The sequence below is a fragment of the Vanellus vanellus genome, assembly GCF_965231255.1.
Source record: "Vanellus vanellus genome assembly, chromosome: 12".
NCBI classification, from domain to species: domain Eukaryota; kingdom Metazoa; phylum Chordata; class Aves; order Charadriiformes; family Charadriidae; genus Vanellus; species Vanellus vanellus.
In genome coordinates this window covers 12,332,529-12,353,161 of record NC_138917.1, presented here as the reverse complement: position 1 = coordinate 12,353,161, position 20,633 = coordinate 12,332,529, and the positions used below count along the sequence as shown (strand labels likewise).

Sequence of the window (20,633 nt, the reverse complement as noted above, 5' to 3'; positions counted from 1 at the left end):
GTGCAAGTCAAGCTACTACTGAGATCCTAAGTCAGGAATCTGACACAGGCTTAATTATCCCTAAAAGAATTTTCAAACTGTTTTGTAACACGCTACCAACAAGAATTTACTCAATATTAAACACTAGATACTTAACTTTCAAGCCAGGCACACCATAGGTATCTTACGCAATGTTATCTATTAAAAAAAAATCCTACCAAAAGAATAGTTCTGCTCATTACATTGTTGGCACACATGCAGATTTTGTATTTGACAGATTTTCTTCCCTAGGTTTAGACAACAGAAAAATTTAAATTGCTTTCTCACAGATATTGAGCAACACGACATAAAACTCAAAATGTCTCTTGCCACGACAGTAACATAATACTTGAAACACCTTATATTAAAAATTAGTATTTTTAAAAATCATATAGGAAATAGTACTTCATATTCAAAAGGGTACAATCATCTTTTTATTTGATCAGAAAGTATTTTTTCCTCTTTTCTTATTTTTCTTCACTACAGAAACTAATGAAAACAGGTTCTGTGAGCAGATTGCTTTCCCCACATATTTGCAAATACCACTTATTTGTCCTTTGCAATATCAAAACTAAGCCCTCTCTACAGCTCTCTTTTCAATTTATAAAAAAACAAACAAACAAACAAACAACTAAAATTATAAACTCTAGTCCAGAGGTTTTTCCTACTTTAGCTGCTTAATTCCCTATTAGACTCAATTTGTGTATCATCAAAAATCCTTCTTAGGGCAGCTCATCCTAGAGTCTGCTTTTTCTCTGGTATTCCCTCCAGCTGGAATTACTTCCTTCCAACTTAATATTACTGACAAAAGCTGCAGTGCTGAAATTCATTCCCTATCACCAAAATCAATCTTCATAATCCACTGCTGAAATCTTATCACAGGTATCTATCTATAATTGCTTATTTTTCATGCCTATCTGCAGTTGAAAACTGATAAACAGAAGGATTTATTACTATGCCTTACTCTGAATTCCAACTACATTAGGAGATGTAATACACTAGCTGGCCCAAGTTTCTGCTCACAGGAAATAGATGATATGCCACAACTGACAATTTCCATCCTTCGAAAAAAAAAAAACAAACCATAAGCAAAATATTAAGTGACTTGCTGGGAAGTTTAACTATAGCAAAAAATGTTCTTTAAAAGCAGCAATAAGTAATTAAAAAAAATCACAGAAAGAGTTTCTAAAATATCTTCTATCTCCATACAGCTCATGAAATCAGTTCTCTACCAACATACTCATACCAGAAGAATTATACATCAACACAATCCAACTGTTGGTTTCTACAGCAGAAGCATTTCAAAGAATGCTGTCAGCTTGCTCGCTAGATTCCTTTTTCCAAATCTCCTCAATCAAAAGGCAGACAGTGCCTCATTAAGCATAGTTGTTAAGAATGAGAAGCTTTAATAAAGGCAGAGTTAAATATATAGGAGAACATACAACATTTTAAATTAATTATTCAAAGTTAGAAATTTGATCCTTTGAGATACAAAACCACATTTGTATAATAAAATAAACTGTCCTTATTAAAAAAAAAAAAAGGCAAAAAAAAAAAAAAAAACCCAAACCTTAATACTCATATAGTATGAAGAGTGGGTTATATACTTTGTCCAAACAGCTTAGAAAAATTTCTAATAAATTAAAAAGGGTGCAAACGGTGTAAAATTTTTCACAACAAATTTAATACATATACAGGGACTTAGTATTTAGAAGGAACAGAAAGCCCTCTCAAAATCATGAACCTCCAGGGGCAGTCCACGTTAAAGACTTGTCAAAACTGAAGAACATACTAAAAATTACAAGAAGCAAACAAATATCTTTATTGGATTTTGGTTCCTTTCTTCTTCAGGTTCTTCACCAGTTCTTTATGGCTCTATCGAATCCAGATTTATCTGAAAAAACTCTTAATTTTATAGGACAGGGTTTCAACACAAAGTAACATGAACTAGCTCCTCCAAGCTGGTATCGAAGCTGGGTTACAAAGATCCATTGGATTGCACATAGATACTGCAAACTAATAAATCTTGTCATTTCATACAGCAACTGGAAAAAAAAAATATTCCGCCACCTACCTATATTGTTACACCAATGGCAAGATAGAGAAGAGGGCTTTAATACTTAAGCATACAATTAACAACTTTTGAATGTTACAATGGTTAAACCAAGCCTTGAAAATCATGCATGCTGAAATAGCTTGATGGCAATTTCAAATACTATAGGTTGGAGATGCCTCTAAACCCATCTCTTTTCCCCGTACCAAATTATAAAAGATGCTGTCAATCTGTGAAATCCAAAGTATTCTCAGACTTCTGATTTCATTAGGATTATATGACTGTCTTTTCTCTTAAAAATCCAATGGATACTTCTATAAGACGGGACTTGAAAATAAAATCCTTGTTTTCGTTAAAAATGTAGGCTTCTCTGAATCAGTGTAATTGATAAAACTAACAATGCCAGACATTCTGATTTAAAAAATCTGACAGTATAGAATATGTACTTGACTGAACATGTCTCTACAATTGTGGACAAATATTATCCATTCCCTGAATGTACTGAGGGAAGAGGTATTGTATTACTATGATTAAACAATAATGGGTGAGAAGCTAGGTTGCTCCTGGCATTTTCAGGTCATTTCAGTTTATTTTTAAAAGGACACTATGAGAGCGTTAAAAGTCTTGCAAGCCTTTAGGTCAATATCTCTATGACATTATGATCTATGTCTATTAGCAAATTAAGTATTCAAGTTAGTATTTTCCTTTTTGTTTTTTAAGATTCTTCAACTTCTAAGACCTTTACCTTAAATAGTCAAATGTTTATTAAAAACTCAGGGGTTTGTTATTTGTTTGGGTTACTGCAAGTAAAATATTTTGGGTTTGGTTGAGAGAATGTTGTTTTGAGGAGGCTTTGCAAATAACATACTGACCTCATTCTATGATATGTCTTCATGTAAAATATCTACTGACTTAAAAGTTTGGGAAGATACATTTCCAGAAAAAAAATCTTAATGTCCTGAGCCTCTAGCTACAATCAGGAGAAATCTCTGTTTCCATTTCCATACCACAACATGAAATAAAAGCTACTGGTTATTGTACCCAGTCCTACTGTATATCCTTCAAAAAATAGGACAATTATGCACAAATATTTCTCTACTGTCATTTCTGAAAATTCATGAGGTATTTGATAGGCTACTTTTAAGTACAGTAGTTTGCTCATTCATAAAACATAAACCTTCTAGAGAGATAACTTTGATGGGCTCAAGCTGTGGACAGCCCACATTCCCTCCTAAGATGCCTTATCTTTTTTGTAGATAGAATAATGACAGTCTGTCACTTCTCTGTTCTATACCCTCATATGGCTTTTAAAATAGAAGTTAAAGCAAACCAGAAAACAAAAGTAAAAGAGTAAAGAAAGCATCAGAGGAGATAAATTATCATGGCAGAGTGGATCTTAATACAAATTACCAACTAAAGAAGAGTAAAGCGATGACCACGTTATCAGGGATTTCCCAGTGTGGTACCCATCTGCTATGAGTGGCAGACTGAAAAGCCAAGCCTGCCCAGATGTGAAATAAATGGCTACAAATTAATAATCACAATAGACATCATTAAATAACAAAACATGTATCTTAAAAATGATTATCGATTGCCAAAAAAGGCATTATCATAAGGAGAGAACTTAGGTAAAGAGGTAGCAGCTACTGTACCACTGTAAGACTGGAAGTTCTCTTGAAATTTTCCTTAGAACTTCTTGGGCAAAATTTGGTTTGTTTCTCTGTAGTCCATCATGTGCAAGGAAAAAATAAAAAAATCCACCACAATCAGTAGCCTTACCAAAACCGCCTGTTGTACTTCTTTGTATCATCATGCACAGAAAGTCTTTTAAACTAAATATATGGACTGCAAACCTAAAAACATTAAAGACAGGAAATCATTAATTTTAATTTTCCAGAAAAAATAAAATTAAAAAGAGAAACCTGACCATGGCACATCACATATCAACATTTATATGCACCATCATATATGCATCAACTGAAGCCTACTCATATCACACACAACTTCTGTCATTAGGGCTAGGAAAAAGCAATAAACTGGTATCTGTTGACTGCACTGTTATTACGGGGAGAAAGGACACTAGGCTGTGAGACTTCACAATCATTTTTTTGCAGCAGGGAATAAAGACTGACGAATCTCAGCTTCCATTCCAAACTGTGTTGAGGAGCAAGCTGACACACAGACAAAGCCTTCCTTATCTATTTCAACCCTCTTCGCTCTATCGCCCCCAGCTGTCCGCATCCCAAAGCTGGCACTTCCTTAATACTGACTTCATATGTAATTCCCATTTAAAGAAGTAAAAAATTTTATATGCCTAAGGTTAATCATCTAAGGCAATTATGTTTTCTATTTAAGAAATTATGACCTCATTTATGAGAAAAAGGAAAACCAAAAGTGTCTGAAAAACTGTATATTACTAAATACTGTATACTATTAAGTGAATCAAAAGGAAACTGTCTTCAAAATACTGCATTTGTTCCCTATTTACACCAAAACACTTTGAAGTCAAAGGAAAACTTACTGTGGACTAAGTCTCAGTCTCTCTTTTATTCTAAAACCTAAACTCAAACAATAACAAGAAGGTTTAAAGAAATTCGATCTACAAATCTGGACACTACACTTCTAAGGCTAACTGAAAAAAGAGAGGTTAGGAAAAACTGAAATAAAACTATTTCATAATCAAATAAAGAGTAACATAATTGCCACGTCAGTCAGAGAATCAATGTCCAATTGAAGATGTTACAAACAAGCTTTGAGAAACATCCTATCCATATGTTCTATAATTTACTACTTCCATCAGATTAACAAATTTGTGCTGAAATTTAGTTAGATCTTAAAAAAAAAAAATTATTTTGCAGAATCCGGATGTTCGAGATGATAAACAGACAGAAGATCTAAACAGCTTTGGTGTTTAAGTCTCAGTAGTCTCACAAAGATATTTTTAATCTGACTGGAGTAGACAGCATATAGTATCAAAACATTCTGACTGAATAAACATCAACATGGTGCTCTAAAGCTTCCCCAGACATTCCTTTTTACCACGAATAAGTAACATTCCAAACCTGTAAACATCTATAGTTGTCCCAAATGCACACAGAATGTCCATTTTCTTTTGACTTAATAGCATGAAACCCATTGCAGTTCAATGAAACACATCTGCTGGATAACAGATGACGATTTCAACTTAAGCCCAGCTTGATGTGTAACTGTTAACATGGTTGTAATTCATAGAAGAGGTTAATAAGAATTGTAAAAGAGAAATCATAACCCAGAAGCTACTTAATTCCTAAGGATTATAGCCACAGAATCAATACACAGCTAGTAAGGAACTAAAGCCTCAGGTAAAATTAAAACAGATGATCCTTGGCTTCCAAGCATGAAAACTTTCAAGGTTTAAAATATATGTATCAATAAAATTGGTATCTCCACTCTATATGTCAATTTAAACAGGACAAATGTACTTAAGTGACTGCTGTTAACTATGTGGAAGGCATGTCAAACACCACCCTTAGTAAATCCTCTAATAAGAAAAAATGAACGATGGGGGGATTACAAAGCTAATGCCCATGGATGAAGTAAGGTCAAAGGATCTCGAGATGACAGAGGATTAGAGAGACGGGACCTTTCATGCACTTCCCCCAAGCATTAATGGAATAATAATGGCTCCTTCTCAAATTAAATGCTAGCTCTATGTTAAAGTATTAATGTCTATGACAGTCTAAGATATTTTACCTTCTGTTATTGGGTAAAAACTTAAAAATAGTACTACACTTCTGAAAAGAATAAATAAATGGTGTCCCTATAAATTAAACGGGATAAAATACAAAATGCTACAGAAAACGTGAGCATAACCATCACTTCTTCGGGCAAGGTTAACTGAAGAATATAGCCCAGTGCTGAGTTACCAGTGGGGTCACTAGAGGAATTTGGGGTTTTGGCACATGGTTCTTGATGAGCATTCTCATGAAATTAAGCTCTGAAATTTTGGAGTTCTGTTTAGCGTCTTGTTGCTCAAACTAATATATGAGTTTTTCCTTGTGTTTCTCTTTGGTTTGGGACTGTGGGGTTTGTAAGGGTTTGTTTTGTTTTGTTTTTCTTTTGGCCAACATTTTTGTAAATTATGAAAAATTTAAATATTGTTGGGGCATATTTCAATTTCAAACGAGTGGTTTCAGCTCTCAAGATTGAATTTTTGGTCCAATGTCCAGGCAGAGCAATTTAAGCTCTCAAGGTAGTCAGGGTACAGAGAATATTTTATACAAATGTACGTGTGCTGCTGCTGAAGCTGCAGAATTTAACTGCCAAGTAGCAGCAAGGACAAGCTGCTCTGCAGGGTAAATGAAATGGGGGCCAAGGGTGACAGGAGGCAGGCAGGGACCTCAATGTCACGGAGCAAGAAAAGCAGAGCAGGTACCAAGATATAAACCTGGTTCATCCAACAGTCCAGTGGTCACCAGAGAGATTTGCAGTGATGAGGCAGGTCTCAGGTCAAGCTGGGAAGCCAAGTCAGCAAGACAGCGTCAGGGTCAGCAACGTATGTGGCCAGGTACAGCGCACCCCTGGGGGAGCTCAGGAAAGGACCTAGGCTTAAGTGCAGCTCCCAAGACATGAGGCAGAGGCCACAGACAAGGCTTGTGACAACTAACTGTCTGATCCAAGGTTAGCCAGCTGCATGGTGTGGGGGGACCTGGCCTTGAACACGGGCAGCCAAACGCAGGGAGCTGAAAGACCCGTTACTGCACTCGAATGCCTGACAATCATGTTGGGCAGGTCAGCCCTAATCTGAAAGGTAGTGTTTTACCAATCTGTGAAATCTATCAGGCTTGACTGATCTGTGATCTCTTCTCTAATTCTTAAAACTGACTTCTGCCAGTTTTTAAACCTTCCTTCTAAGAATTTATGCAATGAACTCACCTGAAGTTGAACTACGAAACAAGACAGTATCTAGTCTCTTTTCTAGGGCCTGGAACTATTATTCCTCCACAAGTACAGCAGAACCCATGTAATAAAGAATGCACTTTGCAATATAGGTCCAGATATTCCTGTTGCCACTTTACAGTAACTACTGTTTCCAGAAAAAGTATAAACTATGTTAAAAATAAGTCTACAAACTATCATATGGCCACAAAAAGATACACAGTGAATAAATAGAACTAGTAACGTACCATTTCCTCTACAAATTGCAGGTAATTTTACTGTAGCACTAAAATATACAAAATAATTATTTATTATTTCAAAGAATATAAAATTGGACTTTTTTTGGCATCTAGATTTAAAAAAAAAAAAAATTGTAACCAAAATATCTCCTGTCAAAAAAATAACTACAGCATGTAGTTGCACTGGTAATGACAATAGTGGTAACAGTAATTTGTCCACATCACTACAATAAATGACGACAGGCTGAGACAGTTGGGGTTCTTCCGCCTGGAGAAGAGAAGGCTCCAGGGAGACTTTATTGCGGCTTTTCAGTACTTAAAGAGGGCCTACAGGAAAGATGGGGACAAACCTTTTTACAGGGCCTGCTGCAATAGGACAAGGGGTAATGGTTTTAAACTAAAAGAGGGAAGATTTAGACTAAATAGAAGGAAGAAGTTTTTTACAATGAGGGTGGTGAAACCCTAGAACAGGTTGCCCAGAGAGGTGGTAGATACCCCACCCCTGGAAACATTCAAGCTCAGGTTGGACAGGGCCCTGAGCAACCTGATTTAGTTGAAGGTGTCCCTGCTCATTGCAGGGGGGTTGGACTACATGACCTTCAAAGGTCCCTTCCAACCCAAACTATTCTATGATTCTATTATCACTACAGTAAATCTTAGAGGTCAATTGCAGCTTTGCCAAAAAACTCAACCCTGCATGCCGAAGAGTTGTTCATGCTGCAAATGCCTCTCAAAGCTACCTCTGATGCAGGAAAACAAATACCAGTGCCAAGCCTATGGTCACACCATACATTTCTAAGAGATAATCTATGTAGTGAGAAGTCAACCTGTTACACTGGTAGTTACTTCCCGTGCCAAGTGGAGTGAGCTAGGTTACCCCATACCTTCAACAAACTTTAACTTAGAGTGAGAAAACCCTTCTTCTTCTATGAACATGTGGAAGATTATCTGGATACTGAGATGCTAAAGGTCTGGCTGGAACAGTATTTACTTCAATGGAACACCAGCCCTTGACACACAACATGTTGATTACCCAGGACAGAACTGAGAGAAAGCAAACAGAACAGTATTTAAATTCTATTTGAGCTGAAGAGAAAAAATAAACAATCATGCAGCCTGTTACATATCCTTTGTGCTCCTCTGAATAAAAATTAATTCAGAAACAGAACACCTCCTACACAGTCCCATTTATGAACTAAAGCGTGAGGGCTGTCACATAAACCAGGAAGAAATGCTGCTGAATGTTGCTTTATTGCCATATACCAGTCGTCTTACTGCTATTTTGAGGATACTCCATTGGCCAAAAAAAAAAAAAAAATTTTCTTCCTATAGATGTATTAGGACCACTTGTGCCACAATGCTTTTAAGCATTGTTTACTACTTTAGATAACGAAATGCACATTACAAATGAATCATAATAAACTACATTAAAAAAAAAAAAAAAAGGACAAAGAGGGTACACTTTCTATGCTAAAGCATATAAAAAAAATTGTCTTACCCTTGACATCATTGCCTGGGTTGAAGAAGAGACTAAAGCCAGAAACAATTATTGTTTAATTTTCAATTCTCAGCTACCAGGCAGCAAGAATTAGGGGGTTAGAAAATTAAAAATATATATATTAAAGGAATTAATATAGCTTTATACCACATGAACAGAAATCAACATCTGATACCATAAGCTCTGATACCAGAAAACCATAGCTGCTGGAATATTTATGGCTATAAATAAGCCAGCACGAATGTTCGAAGCAAACAAACAAACTGGAGAAAGAACCTGAACTTACACTTTCATTCACAACAAAATTCAGTGTAACCATCTCCCCACTTGAATTCATCCTGAGAGCTCACTTCTGTAAATACTGGTTTTGTTTCTGGAGCTTTTGCAATATTCTATATCTTCCTTATTTCAGACTAATTAAAATATCTAGTTATGCTAGCCATCTTTCTCCTTCTCCTATCCCATCCTTTTGGTTATCTTTTGTGACATTACTGAAGTTTGGATTGCGCATAAAGAAAGAGACGTAACTTTCTAAATACGTTTCAAGTACCTATGTATTTTAACTCCTTTAAAATAAGAATGTAAACATCCTGCAACTTAAAAGAGTTTTAAAGGTGTCAAGCCATTATTAACCTTTATTTGATGAAAAAATAATATAGGTGTATTTTTGCATTTAGGCTCCTTTAGATGCTAGTGATTCTAAGTTTCTTTGTTTAAAGTATGCCATTTGTACTGTTCAAAATTATTTACCATCTATCTAGTCTCTGAGAGTCAGAATCTAGTTCTACATATTTCATAGAGATTATTATCTCATTATGTCATACTACTAGCAGTAACATATCAGGCTAGTGGAAAACACTCCATACTCTTTAGTGAAACTACAAGATGGTGAAAAAAATCCCTGAAAATAAGTTAAAGTTGGTTCATGTTTTTTTAACTGGGTTAGCAAGCAGTGCTTTAGAAAAGAAATCTCTGCCTGGAACAAAGCTTGTGACTCTGTCATGCCAATCTCAGACTTCTACATTCAGACTAGCTAAAAGTAAAAACCATCACAAAGGTGAGAATAGCAGTAACCGGGGGCAAGGTTAGCTACTACTTTTCCAACATCTGCTTGATCCTGACAGAGGAAGCTGTGACACCAACAAAGGGCTGAAACTTGAGCTACATGACAGAGTGGGTAAACATCCCAGAAGCATACTCAGATTGACTCGATAGATTTTGTCATTGACTCTGCGTAATGACATCCCCTTTGGCATACAGCCTTGCTCAAGATTGAGTAGCAAAGATAGGACACACAAAGTGTTTGTGTCTTGGAAATTGTCTATCAACCTCCTGGTTAGCAGCCAAAGCTCAAGCTGGAACACAGCGCAAAGGCAGTCCAAATGACTGACATCAAATATGCTACCACGATAGGCATGACAAAAAACAAGTGGGAACGAGAGAAAGATCTGAGAGTTGTTCCTCAGGACCCAAGTGAAACAAGCTGGTGATCTAGCCTGTTTCACAGAGGGAAGTATCCATGTCACTGAAACCGTCAGCACTAATTAGAATCCCTGCAGGCATCCTCAGGGATTTAACGGACACCAAGGAATAAACTGTCTCACTCCTATGGGCTGCCCCTCAGTCAGAAAACAGATGAGATGAGGGAAGGAATAGCGTGGGAAGCTTTTCATCTCTCCCGCCAGTGCTGCTCTGTGGCTAACAGAAGTTACTCTAAGCAGCTGCACTACTGAGAAATTAATAGTTTTCCCAAGCACTGGAAGTCACATAATACAAAACCCTTTCTAAACCTTTCCAAGATGAAATCAAGCCAACCAATGCATTTCTGCTGATACAATTTTCTCCAGAATACTCACATTCTAGACAATCTTCAGAACATTGTTACAATCAGAAGTAACATGAAAGTAACAAGAGAGGTGGTGAAGGTACACAGGTATCCACCATCCAGTGAACTAAAAATATGCTTAAACTAAGGTGTATTTCCATAGGTGAAAAATATTAACCAAGATAATTCAAAACAAAAACAAAGTTTAAAAAGTAATAGATGTAATGAGCAATAGGTAAATTGAGCTACTCTATTTAACTTCAGACCCTGCAAATGATGACCATTTAAACCATAAACATGCCATTTTAATTGTGCACATTGGACCCATTGTATTTATTCAAAAAGAGCAGCCACATAAACACGAAGACATCAATCTTGCAAAAACTCACATCATGCTTGTGAGTCAAACATGCTTGACTTTAGTAATGACTCAAAACTCAATGACTTCAGCTGCACGCTTCATTTATAGGATCAGAGCTATGGGAAGCATTTTAATAGAAAACAACACTTGTGCATAAGAAGCACGGTATAGCTAACATGCATTGTCTCAATGCATATATAAGTAATGCTCTTTGTTTACACTACACATTTTCCATGCCACTCATTAATAACTAAGAATTTTAACAGGTGAAATAGTTAAATGCTGATAACTACCTTACTGCTCCAAGCATTTTACACAGCTTAGTGAAAATGGACTGTACAGCTATGTAATGCTTCTTGTCACCTACAGCGTTTTAATATTAACAATTTATACATTTAAAAGATCAAAACTACCTTCCACAACATAACAGCACAGGCCACCTGACGCTAAACCATCGTTATGTGCTTGTTGTCACTTAGGGACTTTTTACTCCTTAAAAGGCAAACCGTCCTCCAGCTTACTGAAGGGACAAGAGCACTACTCTAAAACGCAACTTTTTTTGCAGCTGCAACCGCGTGTCCTCACGCCCGCACCTACCTTGGCGCTCCTGGACGCGGACGACGAGCTCCCAGGCGGCGGCCGCCTCCCTGTCCAGCGCCGCGGCCAGCCTCACCTCGCCGCTCTCCCTCTCTACCCGCACCGGCGACTCCTCGACGGGCGGCGACACCAGCTCGAACCAGGCGGAAGCGAAGCGCCCCGGGTCCAGCGTCGCTAGGCGGCTGCCCGGGCGGGCGTCCTCGGGCAGGAAGAGCGCCAGGGGCGCGGCGGGCGGCAGCAGGGCCCGGCGGCGGCGGGCGGTGGCGGTGCGGGGCGGGGGCAGCCGCTTGGCCTGCGGCAGCACCTCCAGCTCCAGGGGGTCGCTGAGCAGCGCCGGCTGCCCGCGGTCCCGCGCGTAGAGGCGCAGCGGGATGGGGGCGCGCAGGTGGAGCAGGGAGCGCACCAGCACCACGCGCCCGCTGCGCGGCACCACGAAGAAGTGGGCGCTGCGCGGGAGGGCGAAGTAACGCAACTCCGCGTTGGTGCCCGCGTCCGCGTCCTCGGCCCGCGCCTGCCACACCTGGGACTTGAGCGCCAGCGTCTCCTCCACGCGGAGCTGCGTGACGCCGGGGCGCGGCCCCCCCACGAAGCGCGGCGCGTTGTCGTTGTCGTCCAGAACGTGGACGGTGAGGGCGGCCAGCTCGGCGGCCGTGGGGCCGCGGGGCCGGCAGTGCTTGCAGCACAAGCCCAGGCGGAAGGAGTAGAGCGCCCGCGCCTCGCGGTCCAGCGGGCGGCTGGTGCGCAGCCAGACGCGGGCTGTGCGGGCGTGCAGCGACACCTGGAAGTGCGAGTGGCCCTCGCCCAGCAGCTGCAGGTGCCAGCGGCGCCCCTGTACCTTGGCGCACCAGGGCTCGGGCCCCAGCCGCGTCAGGGGGATGCTCAGCCCGCGCACACGCGTGCCCGCCGGACGGTTCTCCGCGACGTGGCCGCCGAATGAGGGTTTCCTGCGCGGGGCGGCGCGGGCGGCGGCCAGAGCCCAGCAGAGCAGCAGGCAGCCGGCGACGCGCCAGGTGCCGCGGGGCCCCATGACGGCTGCTAGCGGCGGCGGCTGCCGGGCGGGCTGCGCGGCGCTGCCCGCCGCGGCGAGTGGGCGGGCGAGGGGCCGGGGCTGCGGGGACCGCCGCCCGCGCCCGCGGGACTCGGCCGGCCAATCGCCCCGCCCGCCCGCGCCGCCCCCCGCGCCCGCGGGGCAGGGCCGGGAGCAGCGCCGGGGCCGTTACCGGCAGCGGTGCGCGCGTCCCGAGTTCGTGCAGAATAAACTGTCCCGTGCATCTGACTTAGGACGTCTCTGCTGGGTTAACTACTTCTTAACCTAAATTATCCTTCTGATGGAACAATCTCCCTTCCCTCCTCAAGCCCCCCACCTTCCCCGGGAGCCGAGTTCTTCCTCTGCTCACCCCGGGTACCAGTGCACGGGCCATGTCCTGCAGTCTGTCACGTGTGTCGGACAGGCTCTCCCGGCACTCGGCTGTCTGGTGAAAATACCTTCTTATTCATTTCTAGATACCTACGTATTATAAAATCCCAGTTTTGCCCTCAGCTTGTACTTGAGCAATGTCACTGGCCTAACATTACACTTTAGTCACAATTAATCAGCTCCCTAATGCCTCCAGATTGGCAAAGGTAAAACAATTTTTTTTTTTTTTTTTTTCGGTAAAATGTAGCTTAACTAGAGAATGTTTCTGGTAACAAACAGAAAGAAATAGAATCCAACATTTATTTGACTGTGTTGGGGTTTTGGCATAAGTAAAACTAAAAACCCAATAAAATTAAATTTCACCATTAAAGTTAACTGACTACATAAGTCAGATGTGTTGCAGAAAAAGTTACTACATTAAGCAGTTCCTCTTCAAAACAGAATTGAGCTTTCAAGAATAAAGTCAAAAAATATAAAACTGGTGTTAGCTATATTTATGTAGTACATAAATTTAATCTTAAGAATCATCCTGAGATTAAAGAAAAGTAAAAAAATAAAAGACACTCTGTATGAGTAATTCAAATTTTATGAGACTGAATAATGGTTACTTTTCTTATAAGACAGACAGCACAGTTGCCTTACACTTCCCACCCAAGACTGTGAAAAACTTTATAAACACAATATTGTACCTTCATGATATCCTTTCAGAGAAACTGGTTGCCTTTATAGGGAAATGGGAGTCCGGGATCAAGTAGGAAGACTATAGGAGACTCAGAATGAAAAATCCAAGTGCTCTACTATTACCACATGAGTGATCTTCTCCAGTTCATCCTGAAAGTTATTAAGGAGATATAAATCATCAGCTTCATACATTAATATATTATCTCCGTGTAAGCCTTACAGTGTGTCCTCTTTCAATCAAGCAGCATGCTATTGTCAGCTGTAGAGTAGCTGTACTCACCTCCCCTTCCACACCAACAGTCAGTAGCAATTTCAGACTGACACATTTCTTTGGGGTCCAGAGCAGGGATTACTTTTCTATTCACCCACAGAATGGGATAGGCACAAGAACTTCCAAAAATAAACCATCTATCCCTAATATGCATTGAAGCACAGAAGAGGGGGGAAAAGAGGCTGAGGAAATGCTATCTGAGGTAGAACACTGCTACTGATAAAGCTCTAGTGGCCCAGCAGAAAGGCAGAATCATGTACCTGAAACAAGAGAAATTCATCTAGAGTCCTAAAAAGGAATTATTTCTCCCATGCCTCAAGTGTGCCTGACATTGCAAGCATTTTCAATTCTACTTTGGCATCTAACCCCTGGTGTAACAAGCTGCTGTATCTGAATTCCAATGCAGGCATAGAAATTTTGATTTGGATGAAATAATAAATGTGTCAATCTTTCATCCATTTCTCTAACAGAATTGAATCTTCTATAATAATGAATATCCCTTCTTTTTAAAAAAAAATACAGTTGCATTGATGTAAAAAAGTTGAGATTATGCAAATTCTTAGGAGTTTTCCTCACAGAGTTAAAATAGCCTTGAAATCTTGGTATAAAAGCACCCTCCTATATGGGATGTTATCTTCAGTGCTCTGGTGATGGCTTTTTTTCGTTTTTATCTTAAAAAAAAGAAAATTTGTGAGCTCTATGGATTGCATACAGAACAAAGGACTATACAGATTGGGATGGGAAGAACCCATAACTCGGTCATGAAGATTTTTATGGCTTCAAAATAAAAGGAACTTTTCCAACAGTTCCTTAACTGGTACGATACTATGAAGAATCAACAACTAGTATTTGATCAAACCATTTTGTGGGATCATTTTAGCGAGTTCTGTTTTCTACATCCACTAGGATCTCTCTCTGTAAAAACCTGTAAAAATATACCAGGAATGGAACTACATTTTGAAAGGTCTTTCATTTCTGCATCAAAAATTCAACAGACATTTTAATTAACATAGACACAAGTGTGGGTCTAACTGACTTTAAAGATGAACCTCATTCATGGTTTCAAATGCAGAATTCAACCTACTTTATTTTAATCAGTATGTAGACAGAAAACTCAGAGATTACACAAGGGGGTTTTTTAGGAAAATAGAGACCTTATACTGTTGTTTGTTAAAAAATAAAAGGTTGTTGATTTTTATAGTTCACTGCCCTATGGTAATCGTAGACAAATACTTGAGACTGTAATCCTATTACTAACTGTGCAAATTAGAGGGAATCTAAATTGGTGTCCTGGATACTTGGTACAGTCAAAATCTTTCTATCTTCATCCCATCTCCAGAAGTCCTGACCATATGGACACTGACTTTACAATACAAGCTCCTCAGCTCTTCTACTTCACAAGTTTATTGAGATAGCAGATCTAGAGAGTATAATAAACCTTATGCATCATTTGCTTCTTTTTCCTGACTGTTCAACACCACTCTCTGAGGTTACCTCAGGGTTCTCTGAATGTTCCAGACCATTCTCCCATGTATAGCAACTCCCTTTATTTCTGCTAGCTCTAATTTTGGATTTAGCAGTTAAGAAGCACCACTTCTCACACTAAAGCAAGAATTCTTTTCTTGCTCCTGCCTTGAATTACCTGTATGCATCTTTTAATACAGTAATTCGAAGTTTCCCTCTTTTTTTTCCTCTGTAAAAGCCAGGACTTACAACTCTAAGGGTATACCTACATACCTCAGAACGAGCTCACAGGCTGTACAGATTGCTAGCTTGCAAGCCTGGGATGCAAGGTAAGCAGAGTTTCCAGAGACCTCACATGACCAAAGATATCTAGTGGTTACGCACAGCACCAAGCACAACCGACCTGCTGGTTACTGAGGTTCACCTGTGTGATCAGGCGATGGCAAGGCCAAGACAAAAATCATAATCTCTGTCAAAAATGATTAATTCATGTTTGAAAATTACTGAATTATACTCTTTGTAACTTACTGATTCATAGTATTAATGTAAATTTTTGCAGAAAGATCACGCAAAGTATTTGATGCAGAATTTGCGTTTTACAAATTAGATTTCGTTTGAAATATGAACAGGAGACATTCTGAGGAAAATCTTGCCTTAACCTTATGGAACTGCACTGTAAATATTGAGGCAGGAGAGAAGAATGATGCTAGGCATTCTTCCTGTTTTACATATACCTTGAGCTGAAGGGCAGGATGGCTTAGGGAAAAGCGGCACAATTTACTTTGCTTTTGATCAAAATGCAAATATGCCTGAAGCAGTGAATGCTCTTGATTGCCACATACTCAATAGCTGGCTTTCAAGCAGGAGAAAGGAACTGGAAGCCCCCTAGGATCTTTTACTATAAATAACTATAAATATATATCAATAACAGAATTAATATACACCTCTGGAGCAAGCTGATATATATGTCATCTGGTACACCTGACAGACATTACTCTCAAGCAGTAGTTTAAACTTTCAGGAAGCGTTCTGCCCTGCTCCACATCTAGACAAAGGAAGCTCTTTCTACACTATTTACTTCCCACTCATGATTCTACGAGTGCCTTGGCACACAGCTCTGCAGCATCTAGCCCAAAGTGACAAGATAGTCCCTGTGCTATTTTAGACTATTTGTACATTGTCATTTTTTATAACACTTGTAGCTCCATTTTCTCCAATGCCAGTATAAGTGATAATCCTTTCCTGTATAATTTTGCAAACTAAACCTAAATTATTCAGAAGTACAGCTGCTGTTGTCTAATCCTTGCTAGCTCTTTATGCAGCTTTCTCACTATACTTAACAATTTTTTCTTGGAATCTAGCAGTCGAATGAGTGCAAGAAACACCTTCTGTCATGCTAAGAGCAGAATCCATCCTCCAAAACTGAAAAATTGATGACATTTTCAATATCTTTCAGTATTTTATAACAATTACTTTCCAGTTTATTTCAACCAGCTGGAAGACTCTTTCTGCTGTTAAGCATACTGTGCTATATACAAGTCCAAGAAGGTTAGAATAAGTGTTTTAATTACAATAATCTATGTAAATGGACATACTTCTTATGCGGCCAGAAACACCTCCTATGTAACTTACAATCAAACTGAATGAGCTATACATACATATAAAAAAGTGAAATCTGAGGTGTGTTGAAATCAGACAATACAGTAACAATAAATTCTCACCAAGTAACACTAATGGTATATCCAGTTTTCCCTGCCTGGTGCCTTACTACTTACCAAATTAGTTACATTATTAATAATCTCAGTAAACAGCTTTAAAATCTTTACAGAAAAGCTTCTCTTAAAAATCCTAAGTTTTGACATGATAAATTTTTTTCTATTAATCAGAACTTTGACTTAAGTGACTGACACAGTTGTCAGGTTGTTGTTTTCTTTTTTTAATAATGACCTTTGTAAATTACTTTATACTACTCTCTAAACATCCATTTTTCCTCAAAACTATGGTTCATCTCTATAACTGCCTTAACAAAATATCTACGTGAGAAGCAGACTGCTGGTTTTGCATGCAATACATAAAATACAATGAATGCATATGCCTGGCACTAAATCTTAGCAAACCTTGCTTAGAGTATTTTTCAGTTATTTGTATACATGCAGCATGCAATAAGCAGGAAGAATCCATTTATTCTTGCTTGTATTTCCTATTTGTAAACACAATTCTCCAAAACTTCAATATCTTTTGTTCTGGTCATTGCATTTCTCTGTGTTTCAGAATCCCAAACTATTTTCACCTCAGCAGAGCTAATCAGAACACCACAATTTGCGGATTTGGCAAAGTAAACATATCTGATTTAATTCTGCTCAGGTTCCAGCAGAAGCCAGGCAGGTTTCTGCTGAGCTTCTCATCATCCTGCTGTTGAGAAACCTGGTCTTCCAAATTCTGCAGTTCTGGGAAACGCCTCATATGGAGTGCAGCCCTATGGCTTGGGATGTTAAGGCCTCCAGGGTCTGGAGCAGACAACTGCTACAAAAATCAGGAAGCCCACATCTGCCAAGGTCAGAAGCCCTGAAAGCCACAGATGGACTGACCTAGATCCAATGTAAAACTCTTCCATAGAGATTTTCTAGATTTGAGAGGGGTTTACTCCTAAGTGGTATGAACCAAATTTTTAACTATCACACATCAGCACATTTAACAAAAAGGTACTTACAACAAGTTTATAAAGAGTATCCTTTGAAAATAACATATGTTTAAATAACTACGAACAGTGTGACAATACCAAACACTGGTGTCTCTCTGAGAGCACTGACTGTGATCATTTGAGGTGTCTTAAATTGTACATCAGAAATAGCATGTGTGTCTGTCAGACTGACAATTATTATAAGAAATATTCTGGTTTAGTGAGTAATAAAGAATAAAGGTGCTTTCTGCCTTTGTAGGTAGTATATTAAAGTTTAAAGTAATTAGCTTGTCTTTGAAAATTAAAAAAGCTCTTAAGTGATACAAACCTAAACTAATATGTAAATTTGGCTGACTTCCACTTCAAGCTCTTATGTGCTTACATACTCAACCATGTTATTGCTGGCAATTTAGAAACCAAAGCTTATGGCTGCAATCAGGGCATACCGAAAACCTATACAAGGGAATACAAAGAAAATATTCTTCCTTCTACAGCCCAAGGACTCAGTAAGAAGTGATGCCTCCATGAAAGATTCATCATCTTCCTTCATGTTATATGAAGGTGTGGTGAGACAAGCTGAAGACAGTCTACCTCTTATTTAATTCTATTGTAAATAATTCTAGGTAAAAGACTGCTCAGGCAGCAGATTGTCTGCTTTCCTTATAATACAGTTTTAATATTCAATTTTGTCCTACTTCCACACCCTTCCTTAGAACAGCTGCTGACTCATGTGTGTGGAACATCTAAAACGCTGCAGGGGTCAGCTCAGATTTCCTCACCATACCTTGACCTAAGCAACAGTAAACAACAAAAGTAAAAAATGAGCAAGCGGTACTTTTTATCCTAGTCTCACCTGTCCTTTCCTAGCTCTAGTCTTTTGGTCACCTTCTTCTGTAGCATTATGCGCAATGTAGCCTCCGTTTACTCTTCTGTCTCTCTTTTCATGTCTACTTATGAAACAGCAGCCTAAGGGGGTAGCAGACAGTGATTTAAAGTGGGTTAACTTAAACGTTTTTGACATGCATTATCTATTCTATAGGTTCTTAATTAAATAAATAATTAGAACCAATATTGTTCCATACCATTGTCATGGTTTAGGCCAAAGTCCACTACTGGGGACCTGAGGGACCCCAGATGGGACCGACAGATGCTCCCCTCTACCCCTCTTCAAAGAGAGAGGCAGAGGAGGAAAAAGAGACTTATGAGTTTAGAAGGAACTAAACTACTTTAATGAAATATTAATAATAAAATGAAAAGAAATAATGAAAAATATATACAAAAACATATCAAGCTCCTGAGATGACAATCACGTCACCAGCTGGCACTGGGGCAGTCCCAGGCTGGACTCAGTGACAGACGGGAACTGGATTCCGGATCTGGATTCAGGATCGGGATCACAGCCAGACGAACAGAGTCCTCCTCAGACATCGGCCATTGAAGGAAGAGAGCTGACCCTTTGATCCCTCAGCTTTTATACTGAGCATGAGGCAGATGGGATGGAATACCCTGTTGGTCAGTTTTGGGCCAACTTTCCTGTCCACTCCTCCCTGCAGGTGGAACCCCGCTATGCTTTTCTGCTTCCGACCCTCCAACAGGGCAAACAACAAAGTTGGTTGGCCTTGGGTGTTATAGCAATAAGTATAAGCAAGAGCCTCTCTGCATACCATGCCTGGGCATCAGCTATAAACAATTGGTCTTATCACTCTGAGAGAGTGAACACTGTCTGCACAATATGCCGTTAATTTCAGTAGTTAGAAGAGGCCCAGCTAAGAAGCGAACTTACTGAATAAAATTGGTTCTGTTTTACCTCAAACCAGGACAACCATTTAAAGTAGTTTCTCTTTCATAAGCTAGAGCAAAATTTAATTGCTGAAATGCAATAAATGCTTCTTTTAACTATGAAAAAAGAAAAGAACCCACAAATCTAGTACACTTGTACCTGTGTCATTTCCAAAAACGAGTAAAAACTAGCAGTAGTTTATCTTTGTTACTAAAGAAAGCAGATACTCAATACACAGGAGAGAACTGCTAGGTTAATGCATTTGCTTTTTACATCATAGTATGTTTTAATATTACACACTTCAAATTTATCAAATTCAAAGGATATGGAAGGGTTTGTTTGGGGTTGTTCTGTTTTTTTTTTTTTTTAACTCAAAAATTACTTTTGGTGGACAATAAGGGTATACACCGTATCTAAATTTAGCAAGAGTTTTAAAACTCCTAAATTAACCCTTTTAGAAAAGTTTAGATTAAATTAGATTAAAAAATCTAATTCTATTATATAAAACAATACTACTGGTAACTATAATAGCTTTACTTTAACTTAGAGATATTTCTAAATTGTCTACTCCATTATTATTAATAGTTCAGTGATTAACTTGGGAGCTGTGGAACATGTGTTTCAGAACAAGCAATGATCAGCTAAGAAAGAAGCACAATCCTGACCTTCTCTTACCAGAAGTGCTTAACCTGTTAAGCTAGGCTGAATACAATGGTTCTAGACTGTAAATACAGTTGTTCTGTTCAAATTAATTCCTATTTTGAATCTCAAATATGGTAAGAAAGTCCTTAAGAAGAGACAGTAGAACAACACAGTCAACATTTGTCATTAA

At 39.2% G+C, this 20,633-nt stretch overlaps 1 protein-coding gene across 1 annotated transcript in view; it reads right to left on the bottom strand.

Annotated features, from left to right (window-relative positions):
* The window catches only part of LOC309676972 (neural-cadherin-like), a gene marked incomplete at both ends in the record, with an annotated part of 67,336 nt that extends 54,801 nt beyond the window's left edge, over positions 1–12,535 (bottom strand). The window contains one exon of the mRNA XM_082489638.1: positions 11,509–12,535. Within this exon, the coding sequence (XP_082345764.1) occupies positions 11,509–12,535 (1,027 nt within the window). The remainder of the gene's footprint in view (positions 1–11,508) is intronic.
* Between the last annotated feature and the right edge of the window lie 8,098 nt (positions 12,536–20,633).